At 39.0% G+C, this 25,188-nt stretch overlaps 1 protein-coding gene across 3 annotated transcripts in view; it reads left to right on the forward strand.

The window, feature by feature from the left end:
* Window positions 1–25,188, forward strand: part of pmfbp1 (polyamine modulated factor 1 binding protein 1) — a 188,200-nt gene that overhangs the window by 21,379 nt on the left and 141,633 nt on the right. For all 3 annotated transcript variants that reach the window (XM_026268380.1, XM_026268382.1, XM_026268381.1), the window contains exon 2: window positions 23,934–24,000. In XM_026268380.1, the coding sequence (XP_026124165.1) occupies window positions 23,944–24,000 (57 nt within the window). In that variant the 5' untranslated portion in view covers window positions 23,934–23,943. The remainder of the gene's footprint in view (window positions 1–23,933; window positions 24,001–25,188) is intronic.

The following is a 25,188-nucleotide window of genomic DNA, read 5'->3' on the forward strand; positions in this document are numbered from 1 at the left end:
AACCTTTTCAACAAAACCATTTTTAATTCATTAATTTATTTATTGGTCTTTCTGGTGAATATTTCTGTTGAATTAAATGTCAGTATATTTTGATTTGGGCCAGTCAGCAACCACCAGGAGCACCCGAACAAATTAATGTTTGTGTGTGTGTCTGTACTGAGATATGTACTACCGGAATTTAAATTATTTCATCTTGCCATGTTGTCTTTCTACGTCTTGCCACATCATTTTAAAGCCTATCTAAACCCAGCATCCACCACTTTATTTTGTCCATTTTATTTTCCACCACCGTCATATATAAAGCTTCCTTTTTTATTTGTCTTTATACAGAAAGGACATTTTGTGCAACCACCGTGGCTACCTACTCACAACAGACCCACATTATGATTAAAGACAATCTCATTCCCCATCGAGCCCTGAATAAAGTACTTGCTCATGTTAAATAGCCAGTCTGGAATAGCAAGTGCATCCTAATATGCTCCCATATCAACATGTGCAGGAAAACTGCCACACACTGGAGGCAGATCAGGGAGAATGACAGCGGGGTACTGGAGGAAACCGCATTGTGTTCTAATTATTTTCAGAAATGTCATCATCACTATTCTTTTATTTCTCTTCACATTTGCGATGAATGGCACAGAGAGATGGTTATCTCAGGGAGCCATTTTAGTAAAGGAATACTCCTTCAGCCCCTTCCCCTCCCTCGACGGTCCATTTTAAAAGCGAGCGGCTGGCTGTGTGTGGTGGGCTTGGTAATTTTGCTGGCTTTTCATGTGTTGGAGGGTGATGAGTCGTCCTCCATTAGGTAGCGTCGGCCTGTGATGTATGATGTATGCGCGGCAAGACATTCTGATGTTTATTCATGATTTTCAAGGCAATGTCTCAGTGAAACCCTCTGATTTCCTTTTAAGGAACAAACTTTGTGAGATTGAGATTTCAGTTTAAAGGCGCAGAGCTCTATATCCTGCAGCGATTCAGCCCTGCTTCTTTTCCTCCCTCTCTCTTTTTAATCTTCATCTCTCCTCTGATATTACCTCTGTCAGCTTTCATTTACTTGACCACCCCGAGTAAAAAGATCACATATTATAATTCTGCCAGCTAGCTTTCCTTCCATGCCCTCTACTCTATGAAGGTCTTTGTTAAACATTTTAAATGTAACATTTTCATGTCTAAAATTTCCACACTAACTATTGCACTTTTTATATTTATGGGTTTTAATGGTATTTTTGTATGTTGTGTAAAAGACAGCAAAGGTTAGACCAGAAAGTGGAGAGAGGGGTGGCATGCAGACTGGATTCCAACCAGTGTATGTGTCAGGAACATTTGTAATATATAGTGCACTCTGATAATAGCTGAACATATATTTAAGTTTTAAAAGTCAAATTAAAATATACATTAAATAATACTATAAAAATATCAAAGTTTATACAAAAATATTAAGTTTTTACTGTATTTTTATCAAATAAATCCATTCTCTTTAAGAAACGTAAAAAATAAATAATAAAAATAAAACAGATGGTTGTTTTTTTACATATTTAATGTTTAAATTTTTTTTGTATTCTTATTATAGTTAAAATATGATTTATTTAAAAAGTCATTTATTGGATAGCCACCCAAAATCACAAATTCTGAGAAATGTATGAAAATTAAAAAATCACCATCATATCATGCCAAACCCGTTAGACCTTCGTTCATCTTCGGAACACATGAAGATTTTTTTTTTTTTTTAATGAAATCCAAGAGCTCTCTGACCCTCCATAGACAGCACGGGTCAAGGAATAGAAACATTGTAAGGACATTGTTAAAATAGTCCATGTGACATCAGTGGTTCAGTTGTAGTTTTAAAAGATAAAAAATATCAAAAATACCTTAATTTGTGTTCCGAAGATGAATGAATGTCTTACGGGTTTGGAACAATATGAGGATGAGTAATTAATGACAGCATTTTTATTTTTGGATGAACTATCCCTTAAAGTACACAAAACTTATTGATTTTGGACGTACATTGCTGAAAGTAGAGAACACCTTTAATTCAGTAAGTTAGTCAGATGTTGATTCTGTAATTGCTCTGTTGGATTCAATTCAAAGGGATAACTTGTGAGATCAGTAATTTCCAGTAATCTCTTCTAGTGGTCGACTGATGCCGATGCCAATATTTTGGAAATAAGGGTGATCGATGGCCGATATAAAGCCGATATAATTGTATTTATTTTAATTAGTATTTAAGAAATTTGAAATCATTTGAAACTGGATTAAAAAAAAAAAAATGTGTTAAATAAATGTACTTTAGATGACAATGTATTTTTCACTAATAAGTAAATATTTTATAAAAAGTCAACATTGTAGCCAACATGGCACTAAGTAATCTGGGAAGTTTGAGTGCATTGGGAATTATATTTTTTTCAAATAAAGCCAAGGTAACAGTCATTTTACATACAGCACACATTAAAAATTATATGAATATGACAGTGGGTAAATGGATAAAGCAGAGCAGAATTTGAATTTTAGTCGATTGTGCATCTCCAGTGAGGCTGAACTCTCCTTCTGCCTGCATTCAATTCACACGGACCGACCATCACGCAGAGCATATGCGATCGTGGAGGATACAAATGCACACTTCTCAACTAGATTCGACTAAGTTTTCAATTTTTGTGAAATGAAATGTTCATTAATAGACATTCAAGATTTGTTCAAATGATTTAAATGCCTATTTACTGAATGCTGGCCGCAAACAAGACTGTATCAAAATGATTGCTTTTCTATTACTAATAGAAAATATTAACTGTTTAATATGATTAAAAGATGGACTTTTATCCTTATTAGACAGAACTGTTAATGACGTCAGGAGGAAGAATGTGAGCAGTGAGCACTGTGTGCTCAGACACTGCCGCTTATAGGGTCAAAAGTCCCACCTCTAACGCATCGGCCAAACAGGAAAAACACATCGGCTGATGCCAATATTAAAAACCAAATATTGGCCGATATATTAGCCTTGACGATATATTGGTCGACCACTAACCTTTCAAACGGTTCATACGAGTGAATCAAACTACAATGGATACACAATAAACCTAGGAACTTTTACATGATATTGACAAGGCTGCCAAAGTTGAATTAAGGTCACTAGACCATAATTCATGTTAAACGTGGAACTTTTTTTTTTTTTACCTGGTGCCAGTAATGGACCAGAGCCAACATAAACTCACTTGTTTACAGAGCAGCAACTAGAATCTACTTTAAAACAACTGTAATGTGCAAAGCTAGTCCCTATTTGTCTTGTAAATTACTTTTTAATGATAATTAAGCCACATCCATCCATCACATCAGTACAAATCCACAAGGACTCCTCCTACAAAAAAAGTGACATATTTTCCAATAACTGACCAGCAAGCCTTACCATAACAAATGCATCATAATGAAGCAACATAGAGCAGGAGAAACATTTAAGACCTATGCAGAGATGGACAAAGCCTGGCGTTGTTGCATTGTTCAGTGTGAATGAAAGCAGCGAGGCTACAGCGCCACCTGTCTCCAGCAGAAACCTGTAATGAGGTTTCACGCAGAGCCGGAGAGCCTCTTTGTCCAGATACATACGCTTTCACTCAGACACGCGTGCATGACAAATGGCCCCGTGCTGCCATGCCACTTCATGCTAATGCCTGTTTGGTGTGTGTGTGTGTGTGTGTGTTTGGCCGAGTGCCTCTATTTGCATACGCAGAGCAGCGAGTGTCCCGGCACCTCGCTGTGTCGTCCTCTCTACCCTCCCTGCTATGTTTGGTGTCAGAGCCTCTAGGATATTAATAAGAGCCCTGTTTTATTTTCAGGGCTGAAAGCGGTGCAGTGGAGCATTAGTAAAGGGAATCCGTCTCCTTGTGCTTAACATATGTAATGCCACACTAATCAGCGTCAGCTCTGCCGCACAGCGGCCCCATATTCACACTGATATGATAAATAATGCAAATGTGGCCAGCCACTGCAAATGCCAGAGTGAGCCAGGGAGCTGAGAAAGCGTGCCGGAGACTGAGAGCCGGCGGAACAGAATGATTGTTGTGCTGTCAAATTGATTTGCATGATAAAGGACAGCCTAATTGCAACACTTAGCTGTGGCATCCTGATAATACGCTACAGGATTATTAAAGGACGCGTGTCGGCTCTCCTCTGACTTGACTGATATACCCTGGACTTTTTGGGAGGTACCAGCTTGGAGTTGTTTGCTGCCACCACTCCCAGTGTGAAGCCAAGTGGTTGCTGTATGCCACACACACTTGCATTTCCATTTAAGCGTCCATGTGTATTTCTGTTTCTTGTCCATTTTCTGTCACATGGGTGGCATAGAGTGGACTGTGGGGGGTAGGGGAAGAAGAAAAAGACTATATTTCCCTCCTGCCTTGATTCCTTTTCACTTTCCTTTCTTCAGCGGTTCCTTACATCTTTCCTTACTTAGTTTTTTAATTTTCTTCAGTCTTCCTTACTTTAGTTCTATCCTTCCTACACCATAAAAATTTTACCTTTAGGGGTACAATAGCTTGCCACTGGGAGTGGAAGGACCCTCAAAAGGACATCTTTGTACCTTATTTTCCCCTAAAGTGTTCATGGTAGTACCTTAAGGGTACATATTATTAATCAAATTATCTAATATGCACATTTTAAGGGTATATAAGATACAATGTTGTCATTTTAAGCGCCCTGTTCTGGTGACAAACGGTTGTACTGCTAAAGGTGTAGTTTTTGCGCATCTTTGTAAAGACATAAAATAATGAAGAAAGGATTTTTCCTTCTTTCTTTCATTTTTACTTTCCTGCCTTCCGTTCTTTAATAATAAATGATTGATGTTTCAAATTAGAAAACACTGTAGAAAATCCAATTTAGTCTCTAGCTTTGGAGAAAAGAAAAAAATGGAGTTCTGTATCACTGAGCCAATCTTTAGCTTTAATGCTCACACAGGGGCCGGCACTCTATGATTTAATGTGGCTTGTGAAAATGGCCACCATTATGTACACTATTAACAAATCAAGTGCTGTGCTATCCCAGAGTGAATCTGTGGCACTTATGCTGGGTGGGTTTATGCCTTCCACTTATGATTTATGGACCCTTTATAATCAAAGCAATTGTAGAACCCTGGATGTTAGAGATTAGTATTCCGGATTCTGCTCTTTTTAATCAAAGGAAAAACGATGTTTGAACGAATATCTAGCTTGGTCTAGCAGGAGGACCTCAGCTTCACCATCTGGAAGTCCAGCTGATCACCCGTCTAGACCAGCTTAGAAAAGCAAATGACCCTAATGACCAGCAAGAATCCACATAAAACCAGCAAGGACTCTTGGAAGATCTAGTCTTTCCACTTATCCCTAATGTGCTCTGTCTTCTTCCTTGTCCTAATATTCCAGCTCTGGCTCCTGCTTTCTCATTCTACTGGAATCCTAATGAAGCCAGCATGACCGTCGAGCTTCAGCCAGGAGGAAGTCTGGCTTTTAGCTCTTGCTACAGATTGGTTAATATCCCTGTGCACAGCATTAAAAAAATAAAAGAAATAATGGGCATTCCTATTTAATGAACCATTTCCTCAGAACAGGGACACAAAAGCCAAACCATAAAACTGCAGAGAGTGCAAGGAATAAAAGCAGTGTACGCTATAAAAGACACATTTCCTCTTTTTGTTCTCGCTGTGATAGCAGTAATGCTCGCGATCACATTGAAAACACTGTTAATTCTTTTGGCCAAAGTGCGGAAGGAAAAGTTTGCTCAACTCCCTTTAGTGCTCAGCAACGTCCATATGTCCATAATCTTGAAAGCATTAAAATGCTGATTTTTTTTCAGCCCTATTTTTATTCCTCCCAATGGAACTTCAAGAGAGGCTGGATTTAATGCAGAATTATCTGCTTATATTACAGATCCATTACAATGTCTTGAGCCAAGGTAAGGGACACAGATCTACAAAAGCACAAGTACACATCAGTACTTGTGCACTGATATAGTCCTCAGTGTAAGGTGACATATTAGCACTCTTACAACCTTCTCCTCCTGAGAAAGCAAAGCATAGAGCCCTCTGTAGGTCTAACACCCGCAGTCAACAAACACTCATTCTCTCAGCTCATACATAAACAGATACAGCTGCTCTAAAAAAACAACCGGCCTTTCATACACTTCATCATAGCATGCAGATGTTTTTCTTAGTCTTTTCACACGTTAGAAATGGCTTCTACATCCAAGGCCACAGCTGTGTGGATCTAATGTCTTTCCCCCCTTCCTCTGACTCTCAATTGTGAACTATGTCAGCTCTTTTAAAGATTTGGCTTGGAAAGGGGACAGCTCTGCAGAGTACATGTTAGTTTTATTTACGTTGAGGTTTTATTCGCGATTTGAGCTGGGCTTAAGTGGGTCTCCTGCGTATTGTATTTAAGCAGCTACAGATGCCGGCCTGTACGTCTCAGGGTTCCCATGTTGAAATTGGCTACCACATTTGAAAGGTACCTCTGACAGGAATCACTGAAGTTGCCAAAAAAGCTGAAAGATGCATTTTCTCTGATCCAATTAAGTCTGTCAATGCCCTTTAAGTGAACGTGTGGACATAGCAGAAACATTTTTGCAGCAGTCACAGGTCATATACCAGAATCTCCACTCATATGTTTGGAGAGAGTCGTCTTGGCATTTCTCTTGTCAGCCGTGTAGCCCTGTCTAATTTGGTGGGGTATGAGACTTGGATGCTGATGTCCTGACAGAACACGTAATTTGGAGCGGTGACTGGCGGCTCTGGGCTAGGACTGAGTGATTCAGCAGGACACCTCAGCTTTATTAGATCAGTCCGGTGCTTACCCATCACCCCATAGGAGTGTGCTTGCCGTGTTCGTGGGATTCTGGCACACACACAGGTGACAGGTTAAACATGCACAAGTCAAATGAGATATAGAAATCAATGCAGACTCCAGGCTGAGCATTTTTGACAGTCCTAGCTATATGAAAAATACTGCCTTGCTATTTACTGCCTACTTGGGTAGTTGCCTTCTAAGCTAACAACTTATTTGTCCACACAATTGGCACTAAAAGACTAAAATCACAGCTGACTTTAACAGAGTTTGGCGTTAAGCTAACATTGTAATGCGTTGATTATCTTAAATTTCTGACATATTAGGTAAAAAAGTCAATTTTGTTTTCAGTTATAGTTTGTTTCTACAAAATATGCGTAATGATTGTTTTTGATTATTAAAGTATCATGTTATTAGCTATATGCTAACGTCAAACTGTTTTTTCCCAAAAACAGAAAATGTTTTTACCTTTTAACATTTGTTTCCCTCAATATTGAATATATGTTTTGAAACTTCTCAGCTCATTCACCATTGTGAAATTATAGTGCATTCTGGGATTGCCTTCTCCTTGAGGAGATGCTATGTAGCGCTGTTTTATATGGCCAAAACAAGGCATATTTATGTCGTCTACCTCCGTAAACAGGCAGGTAGGTTTTGTAGCAGAGCTACAGGCAAATAAAAAGCCATGTAGCGTAGAACTCAGAGGCAGCAGGGATTGAGTTTTCAAGATCACACCCTGGATCAGATTATATTCTGATAAGTGCTGTCCTTTGCCTTCTCTGCAGCAAAGTGAAGACACAATGTTCAGCAGGTTGAGTCCTTTGATTTACTCACAGCTTATGGTGACTACAGTCTACTGTGAAGCAAACCAGGTTACCCAATCATGCCACATGTCCCATGGAAAAGAAGGGATTTGAGCTGTGTTTGGGGAAAAGTGAGGTGTCTGCCAGCATGAGGAGTAGGGCCCCAGTGGAGAGCGAGAGAGAGTGTGTGTGGACTACAGGCATCCTCCTGCTGTAATGAGAGCATGAGCTGTCAGAGGTGCGTATGTAATGACTCCCCTGCCAGCTGCTCAGTTCAGGCCCTGCGGGACGACATGCAAACCTGCAGATACGAAGACATACACTCTGACATGCACACTACACCCACACGCACACATTACTGACAAACATCTGCCCTCCCCTCTTCCTGATGAGAGTCACAGTTTGATGTTCCTGCACATACACAGTTCTACTCGTAAGTTTGCATATACGTTTAACATTTGTTTGAAATGAGATCATAAAAATAGTTGTAGTCAAACACTTATCAAAATGACTCGGTAAGTAAGAAGCTGTCAGACAACACAATGTAGTAAGAATCAAAGGATTGTAGACTTTTAAACACAATAATTTGTTAGTATTTTAAAGTTATTTTTAATTTTGTGTAAATTAAGTAAAGCACGTTTCTGTTATATAGATTGTTCAAGTGAGCAACAAAAAACAAAACAAAAAAAAACAAACATTTAATTTATTTTTTTATATGAATTCTGTATTATTTCTATATGAACTGGCCAGTTCTAGATCAAGCTCACAAACCGCCTGCAGTTCCTTCATGAACGCCAGTTTGATAAACCTTGATTTAATGTACGTAATGGTTAATCCACTTCATGTTGTTAGTAACAACTAATTAATTAAATATATTTACTTTCTCTTAGTATTTTTATATCAAAACAAGGTACAAGATTTTCCTATTTAAAGCAATGTGATAAATAAGTTGGCTCAAAATTAATCTGAAAGTAATCAAAAAGAAGTTTACATGAGAAATGTTATGGATTACGTTACTAACTCCAATGTTTCTATGTTATTTGCTATCAGTAATGGACTACAATTTTTTAAGTTATCTACACAGCATATTAAACTTCTCTCCAAAGTATAAACATAAAAAGGAGAATGTAAACTATAAGTGTTGAGTCTTGCTGATTAAGCTTGTTGAGGACATCTGCTTACCAGCATCCAACACAACATATGTTGATCTTTTTTCAGCAGAGGAAACTTTTGGCTCTTGTCTGAGTGGTCCTGGCCATGGAAAACATTTGACGGCATGATTTCAATCTTAATACACCTGTGACAGCTCAGCCAAGCCTCAGCCAAAAAGCTCCTAACAGCACCTGCTTAGCAATGTCAATTTGACTAATTTATCACGACACTTCTCACATACCAAATGAATGTCAAAGGCACTGAATATTCAAAAACTCTGGCTTTAAAATGGATGGACTGATCATGTGGGGGTTAAAGTTTTACAGATAATACTACACAGATGACTTAGGCCTACTTTACAGACTTATTTTTTTATCATTCTTATAGTGGTCATATCAAAATTACACAGATGTGTTATTCCGAAACATATAGGTTAACTTTCAAGATAGCATTTTAAGTCATAAATGATGTGTTTCATGCACAAAGGCTGTAACTAAAGGTAGGCTATAAAATGATGCAGCCTTCTATGAAGCCTCATTTTGGATAAACTGGTCACATGTTGATTGCTTATATCAGAAGAGACATGACATCATCAAAATGTCTTACAATTAGCTCTGGTAAAAGAATAAATCCAAAACAGCGGACAGAATCATAAGGTAAACTAAGCAGTAAAAGAAAAAAAACATTTTTCATTTAATTTGAAAAAGTATGACTTAAAATGATCTTAATCTAACTGAAATTGATTATTTTACAGAATATTTGTTTTTGTGTGAGTACTGAATTTTCAAGTTGAGTGTAAAGCATCCAAATCAGTCATTTATGAAGGATGTACTTTTGTTAGAAGGTGACTTCACATGTAGACACATTTCCCATCAATCCTTTATAAACCATTTTTACCACAGCCAATATCATCCCTTTGTCTTAAAGGCCTATTATCATATTGTGTGTAATGATTGACAGTTAACCTTCACTTGAGATCATGTTGTACAGACAGTGCAGGCGACCTCCGTGGCCCTAGCAACAGTGTATTAATACTAATCTGATAGAATTACCGGGAACCAATTAATGTGCAGGCCGGTGTCTGGGCGGCAGTTAAAGAGATAAATGTTACTGCACTGCTGGTGCTGCAGGAGGACTGCGGATTTCAGCGGCAGGAAGTGCCATGCCTGCAGCCTCCGTCTGGAAATGTGAGAGGCCAGGAGGTGAACGCATCAGCATACAGGAAGCTTGTAGGTTGGCTTACAGTGTCCCTGCTTGGTCTGACTCAAACCTCCCCACTCAGCTCCCTCATTAGCTGTGTCGAGCAGTAGGGGGAGAGAGGACGTTGAAAAGGGCAGTGTTTTAAGGTCACTTAAGAAAAATACAGCCACGGTTATGTGGCGAGAGAAATGCATTGATCAAACTGTACATGTTTTGCGCTAGTTTTTTTTTTTTTAGCTCTTCAGATCATTTTAGTAGTAAAGCCACTCCTCTTTAATACTACTCAATCTGGTATTTTTAGGCCACTTGATGATGTTGTTCATTATGGCATTTTAACATTTTCACAGGCTGTGTCAGCTCTCTTAAAAGTGTTAACCATTGATCAAAACCATTGATCGCCTGTATTTTTGGACAGTGAGATTTTGGCGGATCTGAGCCCTGGATTTAGGAGAAGTGCCTCTGAACGAATCTAAATTCATGGATGCCTGTCATGTCTCAAGACAACCTTAGGCTTAATATCTTCATTAACTCTTAAAGGAATGTTCTTAAATACTACTTAAGCTCTGTGGTCAGCAACATGTGTACAGTCACATGCTGAAAATGGAAGTCAATCATTTAATCTTTCATAATATCATACTTTCAAGTCCAAGTAACGCGAGATTTCGAGAGTAAAAATCTGCAATGCTCTATACAGTAGAATAAACACTGCAACCAATGTCTCTTTGCCCATCTTGGTAACATTCCCAGGCTGATATTTTTTATATAAGTAATACACATATTAGTTCAGGTCCTACTTTAGTGGGGAAAGAGAGAATTCTACAAAACTGTCAGAATTACATTTATATATAAATAATAATAAATAAATAGTATATTTTAAATCAGCAATGAAATTTAACAGGAGTGGCATCATTCATTTATATCTAGCTCAAATCACATGAAAAATTACTGGATAATCAATGCATGAAAATGTCAAGAAATCAAAAAAGAAAAAGAAATAAAAACCTACAAACAAACACAATCTAGGGTAAACAAACAATATTTCAGTATAAAATTTAATTTGGGTTTTTTAAGTGAAAGTTTTTCCAGGACTGCCATATTTAGTGTTATGAATGTTCCAATTCATATTTCTACAGGTGGTCCATCATCTCCATATCTCCCTACTTGTGAAGGCAATGTCACTATGTAGTTAAACAGTACGTCCTGTAAAGACATCACAAGCTTGAGCATTCAAACTTCAGTAAAATCATTTCTAAATGAAAGAATCTTATAAAAGAAATATAATACCTCAAAAGCAAGAAAGCATCATGGCGATGCTTATTTCAGAGGATTTTTGTGTTCATGCTTGACTGATGCAACATGTTGCTTATGTTGGTGTTGCTATCACAACAAGTTAATCAATCCCAAACCCCTTTGAAATCAGAAATGTCCAGAATTTTAGATATTAGTCTGTTATAACCTCACAAAGAATCATAAATGGTCTGCTACTGAGAAATCTGTCAGATAGGTAGATAAGTAGAACATAGCATTACTGCGCCTGACCAGGTCAAGAGCGTCTGGAGGGCAGCTTGAGCCAGAGGCAGCAGAGCTGTGAGCAGATTTCTCACTACCTGCCAACCAAAGGCAAAGCCAGTATTACCCTTCAGTGTCATATCAGAACCAAAGTGATGGAAACCTGACCATGGCATGCGTTTGTCATAACTGACGGGCACAACCCAGTGAGATGGTCATGAAGTGAGTAGTGGCCTTGCAAATGGAAATTTTTCCCCACATCACACTGGTTTATTGTTAGACTCTTCCAAGAATCCACTAGTGGGGTTTCGTGTAATTTGATGTCATTCTTCGGGATTTACTTCTAAAACTGTGATGATACTGCTTGATATGGCTTGTGCCACTCCACTCTTGCTAACTGTCAAAATACAGTGCCACTATGAGGCGTCTTGGGCATAAACAGTCAATCATCTGCCTGCTTGCACTTGAAATTTTCATGTTGTCTTTTTTAAACAGAGCACCAGATAATTAAATATTTTGAAAGTGGTTAGAGGAAAAAAATGAAGGTCTGTTTGCTCTGAAAAAGATAATGTTCGCCTACTGTAACAAGAGCATGCCTGGTGCGCCAAACAATATTGCTTTAGTGCAGGTCTGCATAATAAAGAGCCTGCTTATGCATATTAATGAGGACACTTTGCATAATGTCTGCTCCATGTGACATGCACAGCAGAATACAGACACTCTGTCAGTTGTACTTTACTTAGGCGGGACATGAATAATGTTATTTCCATCCACCTTGCTCCATTCAAAGATCTCCAGTTAACCCCCCCCCCCCCCCATCTTAACTTCATTTGCCCCCATGGCCATGGCTTTCCCCCCCCATTCCGACACACACTCGCTTCTCTAAAAACATATGGTAGAGGTGTATGTGATTCCAAACGAGGTCCTCGTTACCCCCCCCCCACCTCCTTTTCATTCGTGCAAGCTTTTGGAAGAACTACAGCGACATCTGCATGTATCATGGCTCAAAAGCGCCAGGCAGATACCCACTGCAAGCGGGCTCTTTCTGCCAGGCTGCCGCCCCTTTGCCCCACAGCTCTCATTGCAGCTTTCGTAAACGTGGCTAATTGGGCCGCATCCTCTCAGCATTTGCATATGCTAAGAACCACCCAAGGGCATTTAGCAGGTGAGACTTGGGCAAGACAGCTATAGTGAGTTTGCCGTTTGCGATTACATAAGATAGTTTAGCGAAGAATGGAATGTAATCTAAATATGGATGTGTGTGTGTATATATATATATATATATATATATATATATATATATATATATATATATATATATATATATATATATATATATATATTTTTTTTTTTTATAAACTTTTTTTTTTTATCCAGCACCCTTTGTGTCACATGTGAATAAATGTTTATATATATTTTTTTTTTAATTATATTTATTATTTCATAATTCTGACTTTTTTGTGGCCCTGTATTTTTCAAAAGAAATATGTACATTTATTTACTCTTCATATTACAAGTAAATATTTTTTTTCTTATGAATAAAGTGCCTTAAAAGGTTCATAAACAATGTCGAATCAAGCTCTCATTTTCGTGTACCGAACAATCTCTTCCTCTTAATTAAGTGTGTAACCGTTTGTTTAGATTCGTGTGTTCGTGTGTGTAAATTTCACACGTGTTAAGAAGCTCTTTTATCTATTCTTTGCACTGGACAGTGTGCCAGACATAATGACAGCAAGCACATTTAACCAGAAACAAAGGATTAATTTTGCCAAGTGATTTAATACAGGCAATCAGAGTCTCGGCAAGCATACTAATTATGCGCATAGTCTGTTTGATGGGTGGTTGGCAGAGGGGGCAGATGTGAGCAAGTGTTGGATTTGTTTCATACAAGCAGAAAGCTTGTGACAGAATGCCCCCAGCGATTCCCACGCTTTACTCCCAACCCGAGTTGCTAGTCCCCCACCTCCCGATCACGTTGGCACACGGTGCCAACTTCTTGCATTCCCATTTATGTATCAAACATATTTAATGTTTCACAATAGCTACAAAATTTCCCAGGGCTCCTGAATAAACATGATATTTAAAAGTGTGCCTTTAAGACGTCACGTACAAGATAACATTAAACATACAAATATACATTTCCTTTCTGTGCAAAAATGGCATATTTTGGCCTTCGTTCGTGAAAAAAATATTCCGGTGATTACGAACAGACGTATCCGCATTCACCCAGCACATAAACAGTGCTCTTGTTCCTTGGAAGATGCTCAATTAATCCGCATATGACAGGCTGAGCGAGCCCCTCCTTCTTTTTTTTAATTAACGTTGAATTAAAATGAATTGGCAGGATGCCGGAAAGCAGGCACACAGCTTTGAAGATTGCCATCGCATAATGAGTCGCTCTATCCTTTTTTTAACACATTGTGCTCCTCATTTCCCCCACTCCCTGTTCTCCGCTGCCAGTTGCCAGTGTGCCTTAGCGATTTAATGATATGCAAATGAAATATGCATAAAACCATTCTGCTGTTCGATGATTAAGCGCTGAGGACATTAGCAGGTGCCCTGCCATAGGCTCTCTTGTTGTCTCCTCTCCATTTCGCTTCGCCTGCAAACGCCACTTCTATAACAAAGATCAACACTAAAAACAGCAGAAAACTAACCATTTTAATAATGACGGTAATATCCAATCGGCAGAAATTTAATCCCATGCAGCATTTTTCTCGCCCATGTTTTGTAATATCCACATCCAGGGAAAGCAGAGGTCCTTGGCATTTGAAGGACTTGGCTGCAGTGAGCAGGGAGAGAGGAGAAACATGCTGGGTTTTCCTGGGGAGGACTTGGGAGAGACTAGCATAGCCAAGCATTGCAGTTGCTTTTCTTTGCTTGTTTGCATGTGGTATTATGTGTATGTTGGCTCACAAAGAAGGAAAATATTCTCCCTTTCTTTTCCTTCTGCCTCTCCCTCTCCCCCTCTCCCTCCTTGTTTCTGCCAGCCAGTTTTTTTTCCTCCATTTTTTGTAATCCATTTGTATAATGAGGACGAGACGCAATTAACTTCCCCTGTGGAATTAAAATAAAAGACAGATCATCCAAACCTCATTAGCTCCAAACGATTATATCCACACGTGTTCCGCGGCGACAATTAAAAGAAAAAAAAAAACACACAACAAGAATTATGAATTAAAGCACTAATCGCGTATGCGACAAATACTTAATCGATCGCGTTGACGATGCCCCAAAAGATGCCACCATTGCCCAGCCTGTCCTTGCTGGTGGCAGCCTTGGTTCTGTCATCTTGGTGGTTATGCCAAGGCAGTGTAGGAAGCACAAAGATCTTATAATCCCTCCCTTTGGATGACTTCTTCAATTATTCATATTCCACAACCGTGCCCCTTTGTCCAACAAAATCGAAAGACATCAGAACTGCAAGTAAAAGTTTGGAGTATCCACTCGTAATTAGTGCGCGCTGATGAGCCTCCTTCCCCTGCTCTAATTGCCGTTTTAATTTTCGGCAGGCATTTTAATCAGTTAAAACGAACTTAAGCAAATCATCCGTTCTTTCCGGTCGCATCACCGCCCGTAGTTGGCTGTGTGCCCGATGCCCATTGTCTTTGCGGAACCGGGACGATGTTCCTCCTCCGAACCCTGCAGGTACCAGCTCTCAGAAAGGGCTACTACTTCTGTGGTCGATTTATGTATCTAAAACATAAACAAAACGAACGGGAGGAGTTTGCCAGTTTCTTGATTGGGTGGCAAAGCGGGGGCATGCAAAAAAAGTGGGGTGGATGCCAAAAATGTTCCCACAGCCCCCCTGTCCCATTTGGCAGAGTTACAGGCAGGCTGGTCTGGAGGTTACCGCCTCCCCAAAGAGTCTGATGGAGTGATTCTGTGCCCCCTCCATCAGGTTCCTGCTTGGCTGTTGTGGGTGGCACCCCCCTTGTCTCTTGTCTCCCATACGGGTTGATGGCGTAAAGAATCTACAGTCTTAGCCATTCATCTCCCTGGTGATTGCTGTGAATGTAGATAAATCGCACACGCCTGCCTCCTCCTTCCCTCTCTGGCATAGCCTTGCTTGCTGCTGAAGTGGAGTTTCATACTTCTTGTATTCCCTCTTCTTATTTTGCTTTTTAAAAAAGCCGATCTTGAGCTACACCTGGACAAGTCCACGTAGCGAAAAAAAAAAAAAAACACTTTTCATTGTTGAAAGAATTACAACGATTAGCATGTCATTAAGAAAAAATGCACAAATTAAACCCCATCTGGTTAGTTGATTATAATTTTATGTGCCGGCTCATTAGTATGCATCCTCATGTTTGCTGATTCTCTTTCTTGCTCCTTTTTGTGTTTAGCTTTTGTAAACAGCTGCTGTTCTGCCGTTGGCATCGTCCCTCAGGTCCTCTCATGTTGAAAGGCGATTGGCAGATTGGCCGCAATGCCCGTGGTAGACATTCTTCACTGTATTGGTTGGCAGGCGGTTGACAAGTGGTGGTGGTTCATATAGAGCAAAATTAAGTAGTAAAGGGAGTAGGGCTGCCACAAAAAGACGAACACCTCCCCTTTTCGTATAACAGCTTGGTGCTTCAATTTTGTTTAGTCGTTTTTCTTGCGCCAATTTGTTTTCATTCACAGCCGCCTCGTTGCCTTATTGAATCCGTCTCGCTAATTAGCTGCGCAAACTTTTCTGTTTAATTAGTCAACAAAAGCACCACCGTTGTCTTTGTTTGTTCTTGATTCCAGTTATCTTTGCCAACCGACCATGTCGGGCAAATACACGTTCACCTTTTCCATCTTTCCACAACAGATGCCACTGTAACAATCCAGGCACCCTGTTCAACAAAAAAACGCCTTGGCATCTCCATAAAACGTATCGCTGTGGATCGGTAGATGCTGAAATGTGCCACATGTATCCACCTGGTGTCTGCGGCATGGTTGCCAGCAAAGATGTTGGCATGGCATATGCTGCCTGGCTGGCAGACTGCCTGCTTGGCACAGAAAAATGCACTGCAGGAAAGAAGAAAGCGAGGAAGAGAGAGGGAGGCACTTCCTCATGCCCCGCCTCCAATGCCATTCAGCGGACAGTGCCACTATTGCCAATTTCCCATAAAAGTCTGGATACACTTTGTACCTTTACAGTCCCGTGGGGTAGAGTGGTTTAACGCTACTGCTGATGGCGTCCATTGCGATGGCGTGCAAGGACTTTATGCCGCCTATGTTGTCTCCGATATTGGCTCCGATGCCAGAAAGGCATTATCGACTTCTTTCCATCTTTCAATTCCACACTGAACGTCACCGACATTCCGTAATCATAAGCAGCAGATGGTATTCCCCTCCTTTTCCTGTTCGCATTGAGTTATCCTATACTGTTATTAGTGTACTGTCGCTTAAAAAAAAAAAAAAAAAGACCATTCTCTTTTGCCAAAACGAACTAAATGGCATGGGTCTTCATGTTTTTTTCCTTGTGTCTACCAGAAACCCCCTCCCCCCAAAGAGCCAGCACGCCGGTCCGCTTTGGTGCTGCCACTGAGGGGATGGCACCGTGCCAGCTATTCACTGCCACAATCCGCATTCACAGCTTGTTTCTTGTGCTCGCCCATCCCTTATCTTCTTCCCGTCTTTTCGTACCCTCCCCTCCATCGCTTTCAGCTCTGCCAGCACATCCCCTGCCGCCCCCCCAACTTTGTTCCATAAGCCTGACATTAATTAACATACGGGTTAATTGATTCTAAGAGCTGATGAATTGCTCATAACATCTGTCGTAGGCTGGCTACCCCGCTGCCTGCCCCACAACACCATTACCCTGGCATTGCCCGCTTGTCTACTTTGCCCTTCCCTCCATGGAGGTGGTCACCCCAGCATCTGAGGTGAATGGTTCCCTTGTTCCTCTGTACGCTAGGAAGGAGGCTGCTTATTGGACTATAGCTGATCACAGCTGATGTTTGCCATCTGATCTCTGCACAGAATGTTACATGGCATTTTGTTATAAATAAGCAAAGTCCTCCTCGTAACCACCTCTCACCCCCCCCCCCCCCCCCCCCCTCAGTCACTCTTCCAAACTGTCTTTTCCTGATCCACTAAAATCTTATCTGCTTCCCTTGCAACTGAAGTTTTTTGGGTCTTAATTGTGTTCTAATTCGAGGTATTCTTCATAACACTCTGATAACAATAATAACATTTGAGGAGTGTACCATTTATTTTATTCACCATTGTGAACTTTTCATCTGCACTTAATTATCCTCTGTCTTATGTGATCGCCTACTGGAAACATTTCTGCGGTGTCGGTCATATTTGATTAAGCAATCAAAAGTGTAATTATCAAATATTATCGCACAACTTGCATCTCCGCTCTTTTTTTTAATGTGTGTGTTACTCTATTTGGAGCTGACAAGGCTAAAAACACGAAGCAGTTTTGAATTATTTAATCATGGATTTCCCCCTTAACTCTGTCTCCTTTCTGCAATTAATTAGTCTACTGCAGTACTCGCATGCAAATGATATCCCTGACTCATTTAGACATATACACGCACGTTAGCGAATCACCACATCTTATTTTTGCACACAGTATTATTTGTTATTCTTAACCACGTCATTTAATCAGAAAATTTAACTCTGGAAGATCAAGTTTTGAATTGCCTCACACTGTCAGTGTTCCGTAGCAAGTATAGCCCTACATTTTTTTTCTGAGAAGCAGCGTGCGTGTGTTGTGGGGCACTGGCACACATGGCTCCGGCAAAGCTACATTCTTTCCACTTTCTCATCTTTTGCTTTTTTTCATTATTAAATAAAAAGGAGCACAAGGCTTTGCAGGCAACAAGAGGAATCCATTATGCAAATCGCCTGTTATTTGCATAATGTCGTATGCCAGGAATATGCAAATGAAGCATGTAATTTATGAGTGCCTGCATCTGTCTCAGAGTGTTCCCATAAGTTACAAAGAGAAGATTTATTTTAATTAATAATTTTTTTTCCCTCTGTGTTCTTCTTCTCAAACTGGCAAATATGTCAAGCACCATACTAAAAACAAAGCACAAAGTGTGTTCTTACAGGCTGTGTACATTCAAAGAGTGAGAAAACTTGGCAGCTGGTGGCTAGGAGACAGGGGAGGGGACATGCGGATGGCAGATACAGGGAAACTGGCACAATAAATTGCTTTTTAAAAGGGTGGGAGCAGAAGGCTCTTTTCTAAAACAATTGAACGTGTTAGTGCGACGAAAAGAAAGGGAAATGCAAATGTCAACAAGCCTCATTTAAGGGGAAGTTGGAAGTTCCCTGCTGTCCCCCCACACTACTGGGTGCTGTCCTGCCCACTTGGCTGGGCGTGTGCCCCTCTGAGGAGCTGCCAGCTTTGCCTCTTCCCCCACAGGAGTGTCTGCGGAGTCATTCATGATGTTGGCTGCGTAGTGCAGCTTAGCTAGAGAGAGGGAGAGAGAGAGGGATGAAGAGAGAAGCTTCATGAGGAAATGTAAATGCATGAGTACGTAAGTATGTGAGAGCACGGGCTCTTCCAGTACCTAGGAATGCCAATGCCGCCTTGGCCAGCACATCGACGGCAAGAGCGGGAACCATCGCCATCGTTGTCATTGGACGTGCCCTGCTGTCTGCGATCTCGCTAATTCCACCCATTCTTACCTTTTGTGTTGGGCTTCTCGTAATCAACGGCCTGTTTTGCATACTTGATCTCTCCCCAATGTGACACATTGAGACAAAGCAGAGGGAGGGTGACTGGTACAGGAAAAAAAATGTCTTTTTTTTTTTTTTTTATACAGTCGACTGGAGAAGTGATAATCGTTTTTCTGTGTTGTTCTTCGCAAGGCCTCTGTTCAAAGTGAAATCCTTCTGATGTTTTTTCTCCCTTGCCGTCAAGTCAGGATTCGCCAGGACAACTTCAGGATTTTACCCGTATGTTGTTTTTGGAACTATTTCCTATGGATTGGGATGAAGTTGGCATGGCGTGGAACTTGCTTACCTGGATTACTCTTTGCCCTAGGGATGTTCTCTATCCCTTCTGTAATATTTCCACAGAATTAAACAGCCAGTTGTGTACTTAACTGCTTTCAGAGCCCATTGTGCTCTACGTGACTACAAAGACTGATGATCCAGAGGTCGTGTGGCAGTCTGGCAACGGCTCGGAGCAGTTTGTGGGCATCTGGAGGGGTATGAGAGGATACTCGGAGCCTGAGTGAACGGTTGCTGGAATTGTTTTCCTTGGTTTCAGAGCGATCCTCTGGCTGTGGCGCTTGGTCTCATCAGGTCTCCTGTTCTAAGATTTTTAGAGCCGTTGTTAATTAAAGCGCCGAGATCATTATCCGCCCGCATTCATTTCATTCGCCTGGAAATTTTTGCTTGAAGATATGAGTTCGTTTGGGTTGTGAATATTAGCATGATGTAATTGGGAGCTGTCTGTAATTTTTTTTTTCTTAACATTGCCGTTAAGCTTCATCTTAATTACGCAGAGCAGACATTTCATTATTTGCTTGCATACTGATGAGATTCGTGGAGCTTTTTCTTTTTTTTCAGAGGCGTTTCTCGATTTAATGGGTTAAGAGATGTGTATTTTTTTTCTTGTACTTTATTTACATTTTTTTTATTTTTTTACATTTTTTTTTTCTTTTTTCTTTAAAGACCAGTTGTTAAAAAAAGTGAATGGAATTTTAATGAGTACAAGACATTTCTGATCTATAAAGCAGGATTTGTAAAGAACCAAAATAGCATGACTATTATGACTAATAGCTTTCTTATTTTGTTGTCACATTATGCTTCTGTAAGCATATGTATCTTCATTTACTATTTCTTTGTTATTTGTGAAAACCAAAGAAAAACCAGTTTTAATGTAGTTTGGCTAAGAAAGGAGATTAAAGCATTAAAATACCTCACAAAATTTGTCCTTTTTCCTTAGAAATTATTACTGTCTTTTCTTGAATTCAAAAAGAGAAAGATAATTCAACAAGTTGGATTGAACAAATGGTACCAGTAAACACACTTGCTCATTTAACTCCAACATGAGTCAGCAGTTCATGAGAGGACACTAAACTACCTTTTATTTGGCAACCAAGAGGAGAGACTTTAGAGTAGGTATTTGGATTACAAGAAATGAAATGAAACATTGTTTGTCAATCATAAAATGATTCATTGTACTGAAATACGACATCTTTAATGCTGGATTTTTGGAATTAGCTGATATAATTACAAAAATGAACATAGTTTCAACAATACGTTTTAAATAGTTTTATTTTATTGTGATAAAATGGAGCATTGCATGTTAACTATTGAGTAGTACTAAAAATGTAATTAGAAATGTAACATTTTGCTAGTGTAAGCAATCACAATTTCTACATAAGATTTAGAAATGAACATTAAGATTTTTTTTTAAAGAAATAACATTATGCTTGAACCGGACTGCATGAGAACAATACTCTTGTACACACAACAAAATAATGATACTACGTGCTTGTGAAAATTAGCGCTATAATTGGGAACGCTGTATAATTGTTCAGTAATTACAGTTCCTTTTTTTTTTACATTGCCGTTAAGCCGTCGTCTTACTGTAATTATGCAAAGCAGACAGTTTATTATTTTCTTGATGAAGCCATTTTTTTCAGACCTCTTCTAGCGGGAAGATTACCATGCTTAATAAAATGTCCGCTCTGTAATACATTTCCTCAAATTCTTAATTTTTAGATTAGTTTTGTGGAAATAGGTACCCTCTAAATAAGTAAATAAAATAATAAATAAATAGATACACAACCGTGTGTTTTTAATAATAGCTGTTTCTCATTAATTTGACATCGAACTATTTGAGAGCCATTGTTAATGCCTATTCTCTCACATTCAGATTTATTCTTCTTTCAACTCAGCAGTCAAGTCAGTCTTGATTGTCTTTATGTTTAAAAAGCATCTAGTCTTTTCTTCTGTGTTGTTTATTTACTTGACAGCGATGATCAGAGGACACTAATAAAGATGATTGGTAAGATGAAAAGAGCCATGCCGGCACCACTGTTTAATTGTGTGTTATTCAGTTTATTATATCAGTCATTCATTTATACTATTTTAATGCTATTTTAAAACAGCAGCTCAAGTTAGTTTTTAACAGTGAAAATGTGTTAGTTGTATCATCAGTTGAAGCGGTGTTTCATTTCAGTCGTGCCCTGACACAATCCTTACTGTATGTGCGAGACAAGTTTGAATCCGGCTGGTGTCAGTTTTGTTTTCATTATAAAATATAATTAATAAACACTGAATTGTATCAGTGCTTCAGCCTCATACTGTTGGCACCGAACAAACATTTTTGTTGTTTGTGGTAATTAGTTGCTTTGTGAAAATCATTGCACATTTCATATTGTAGCTGGTGTTTGGCGATGATGGCACCACTACTCCAAAATCGATGATGCTTTTAAGATAAATAATGGATCATGATTTTATTATTTTAAATGCTTTATAACAAGGCTGTTAATATTTGCACGGTTAACATACTACTATATATATAATATTATTATAAGCATTATTAATTAATGCTTCAGGCACGGGATGTGTGCAAGTCCCGGCTCATGGACATTTCCCGATCTTGCACCCCCCCACCCCCCTTCCCCACCTTCGCTTCCTGTCTAATTACTGTCCTATCAAATGAAGGCAACCCCCCCCCCCCTCCAAAAAATAAATGAATTCCAGGTAAAAAGTCAGCTCACCACTCCCTATTTCTTGAGCAGCCCTGGTGTTTTCAATTTAAACATATAAAACACACACACACACACACACATATATATACATATATACCTTCGCATTCTAAAGTTTTTCCAATTCTAGATGAAGGGAAATATTTAGCAGAAAGTCAAAGCTACTCTTTCCCTTTAATGAAAATAATGAATGTTGACCATAAATGTCCTTGGTCTCCATCCACTTTTATTATATGGCCAAAAAACAGCTTGGATGGGGTTTAGACCAACATAAGGGTGAGTAAATTAAGCAAAATAAAAACAAAACAGTTTTTTTTTTATACCTTTATTCCGTATCACAGATGTATATGTTAATGCGTCAAGTACAAAATGTATGAGTCCTTCTCATAAACCTTGACAAATTGTGTATTGTCCTTTTGTTTTATATCTGTATATATTATACAGAAAATTATTCAGGGTCAGTGTTACAGAACTCTTAAATCATATACATTCAGGTTTGAACTTTTGTAACGTGTTCTATTCAGTTCGGTTGGGCACTTGAAATGTGCTCTTTTATACCACTTAACAGTGAAGGAGACATGGTACTTGATTAAGGCCCAATCCACATGTGCTTCTTTGCATTCACTGTGCACCTTGACCTTACGCTATATGTCACTTGGCAAGCATTTATTTCACAAGATGCTCTCTCATAAAACTGGTAATCTAGCTTCAGCTGTGTGAAGGTTTTAGCATTCAGAGTAACTGCTCCACAGAGCACAAAGACACAAATAGGCCCAGGCTATGAATAATTGAGGTGGCCCTTGGAAAAGATGGAGATTGGCGCTCTGTGAAAGGACCTGGACAGCTCTCTGTCATGGTAATCACATAAGTGACTCAAAACACTTCAAGTAAACACTCATCCATTCCAGGGTAGATGGAGAGGAGCAGCTTGCTTCGTGTTTGATGATACGGTAATGTTCAGTGTGCTCCTCAGGTGTAGGGATGTACACAACTACATATTTTCAAATCAAGTTTGTGGCTTTTGCACTAGTTGAGGTGTCTGTTTGCATGTGTATGGCTGTAGCAGCAGTGATTTAAAGGGGAAAAATTTAAGGACGCAACTTTGAAGAATAGTTTTAGCTGATAGCATGCTAATTAAAGTTTTGGACTAAGACCTTGTCTGTCTCTGGTAAATCCTAATATTGATCGTATTTGATTTGTTTCCACCTAGGAGCATTGAAAATACATTTCTGCAAACGTTTAATAACATAATTCACTGTAGTTTCCAGTGGAAAATGTACATTCCTTCTCTACCCTGTAATTATGATTACAGGGTAGATTATCGATTAAAGGAGACAGAGACAGTTCTGTGGAGTTTCTTGCACAATACTGAATTATTGCCTCAAATTGCTTTTACTACAGAACATGATTTGTAAAACTAAACAATTTAAGTAGTCAAAAACTTGTAGATGCAAGCCACTAACCAGACATTTTATTTCTGAACTGCTGTAATAAGTACAACAATCAATATATAAAAAAAAAACAAATGGCCAGATTCACATTCATGTGTTTTTATTGGCACTGACTGAGCGTTTCACTTTGAAAGTGTTGCAAATTGTGCAATTGTGCCAAGCAATATCAGTTTGCTGAAAGGTCGACACACAGGCATCTTTTTCCAATAACCCTTGGTCGATTCGTTTACATGGTTGAGGTTAGCCTACTTCATGTGAGTTATCATTTATTACACTGACATTAATTTATTGTCATTAAGCTAAACCTGAGCACTGATAGCCATCTGTCTGTTTTTCTTTCTCCACTGCTAGTGTCTGAGTTATGATGGAAGGCATTCAGGATGCCGTACAGGAGCAGCCTGAGCAGCCTAAAACTAAAGTAAGTTTCAAATATTGCATTTCCATGAAACCTGAATCAGCTGTTTCTGTTGTGTGACAGTCGCTATGTTCCAACCTTACTGAGCTGTCTCACTGTGTACGATGGTCTTACATCGGCAGCTGAATCAATAGTGTCGGAAATTAGCATGTTGCTAAGCTATCAACTTGATGGCTAAATTTGGAATAGCATATTAGCTTAGCTGATTCCATAATTATATTAAGTCTTAAATTGCAAGAAAAACACTCGAACATTAGGTGAAATATAGCCCCAGGCTCAAAACATGCCTTTACTTATGTGTTTGAAAAATAATCATAAAAAATTTACCTAAAAAAAATGTTTTACTGCAGTTTCCAGCTGAAATCAACACTAGTAGCAGTAAAACACCATCAACATTTTCACACAAATCATGATTACAGGGGCAGATTATTATTGCCTTCCCTGTGAGCGATACACTACTAAAATCTTATAAATCTTAAATGTACATTTAGTCATTTAGCAGATGCTTTTATTTAAAGCAATTTACAAAAAAGGACAGTGGAAGCAATCAAAATCAACAAAAGAGCAACTATATGGTAGTGCTAACAAGTCTCAGTCAGCTGAACATAGTACACGTAGCAAGGTTTTATTTATTATTATATAATAAATAAAAAAGAAAACAGATATAATAGAAAAGGAATAGAGCAATCTAGTGTGAGAGGCATTTTTTGCTTTTTGTTAATTATATAAAAAAAACATAGAATATTAAAATAATAGTGTTAGTTGTTTTAAAAGAAAACAAGCAGTAAGTAAATGAATAGAGTGCAAGTCTAAGGGGCAAGTTTTTTTATGAATAGAATTAGAATAGAGAGTGTCAGAGGGTCATATAAAGATAGAATAGATGTGTTTTTTAGCCGATTCTTGAAGAGAGAGTGAAGTATTCAGCTGCTTGGATTGAGTTGGGCAGGTCATTCCACTATTAAATCTTATAAGGCAACATATATATATATATATATATATATTTATCTTCATTTCAATGTAGTTATAGGATTGTCAGTGCAGGTGAGTTGCTCTTTAAGTATTGCAACAGATCCTGCATTTACTACCGTGTGTTGTTGCATATGCAGTGCATGACCTTGTCCCTGTTTCTTTACTCTACATCTGCTAAATGGAAAAACCCATGTGTTCCCATTTGTCTTTATTCAGCGTTTT

This window comes from Carassius auratus, chromosome 7 (assembly GCF_003368295.1).
Source record: "Carassius auratus strain Wakin chromosome 7, ASM336829v1, whole genome shotgun sequence".
Classification (NCBI taxonomy): domain Eukaryota; kingdom Metazoa; phylum Chordata; class Actinopteri; order Cypriniformes; family Cyprinidae; genus Carassius; species Carassius auratus.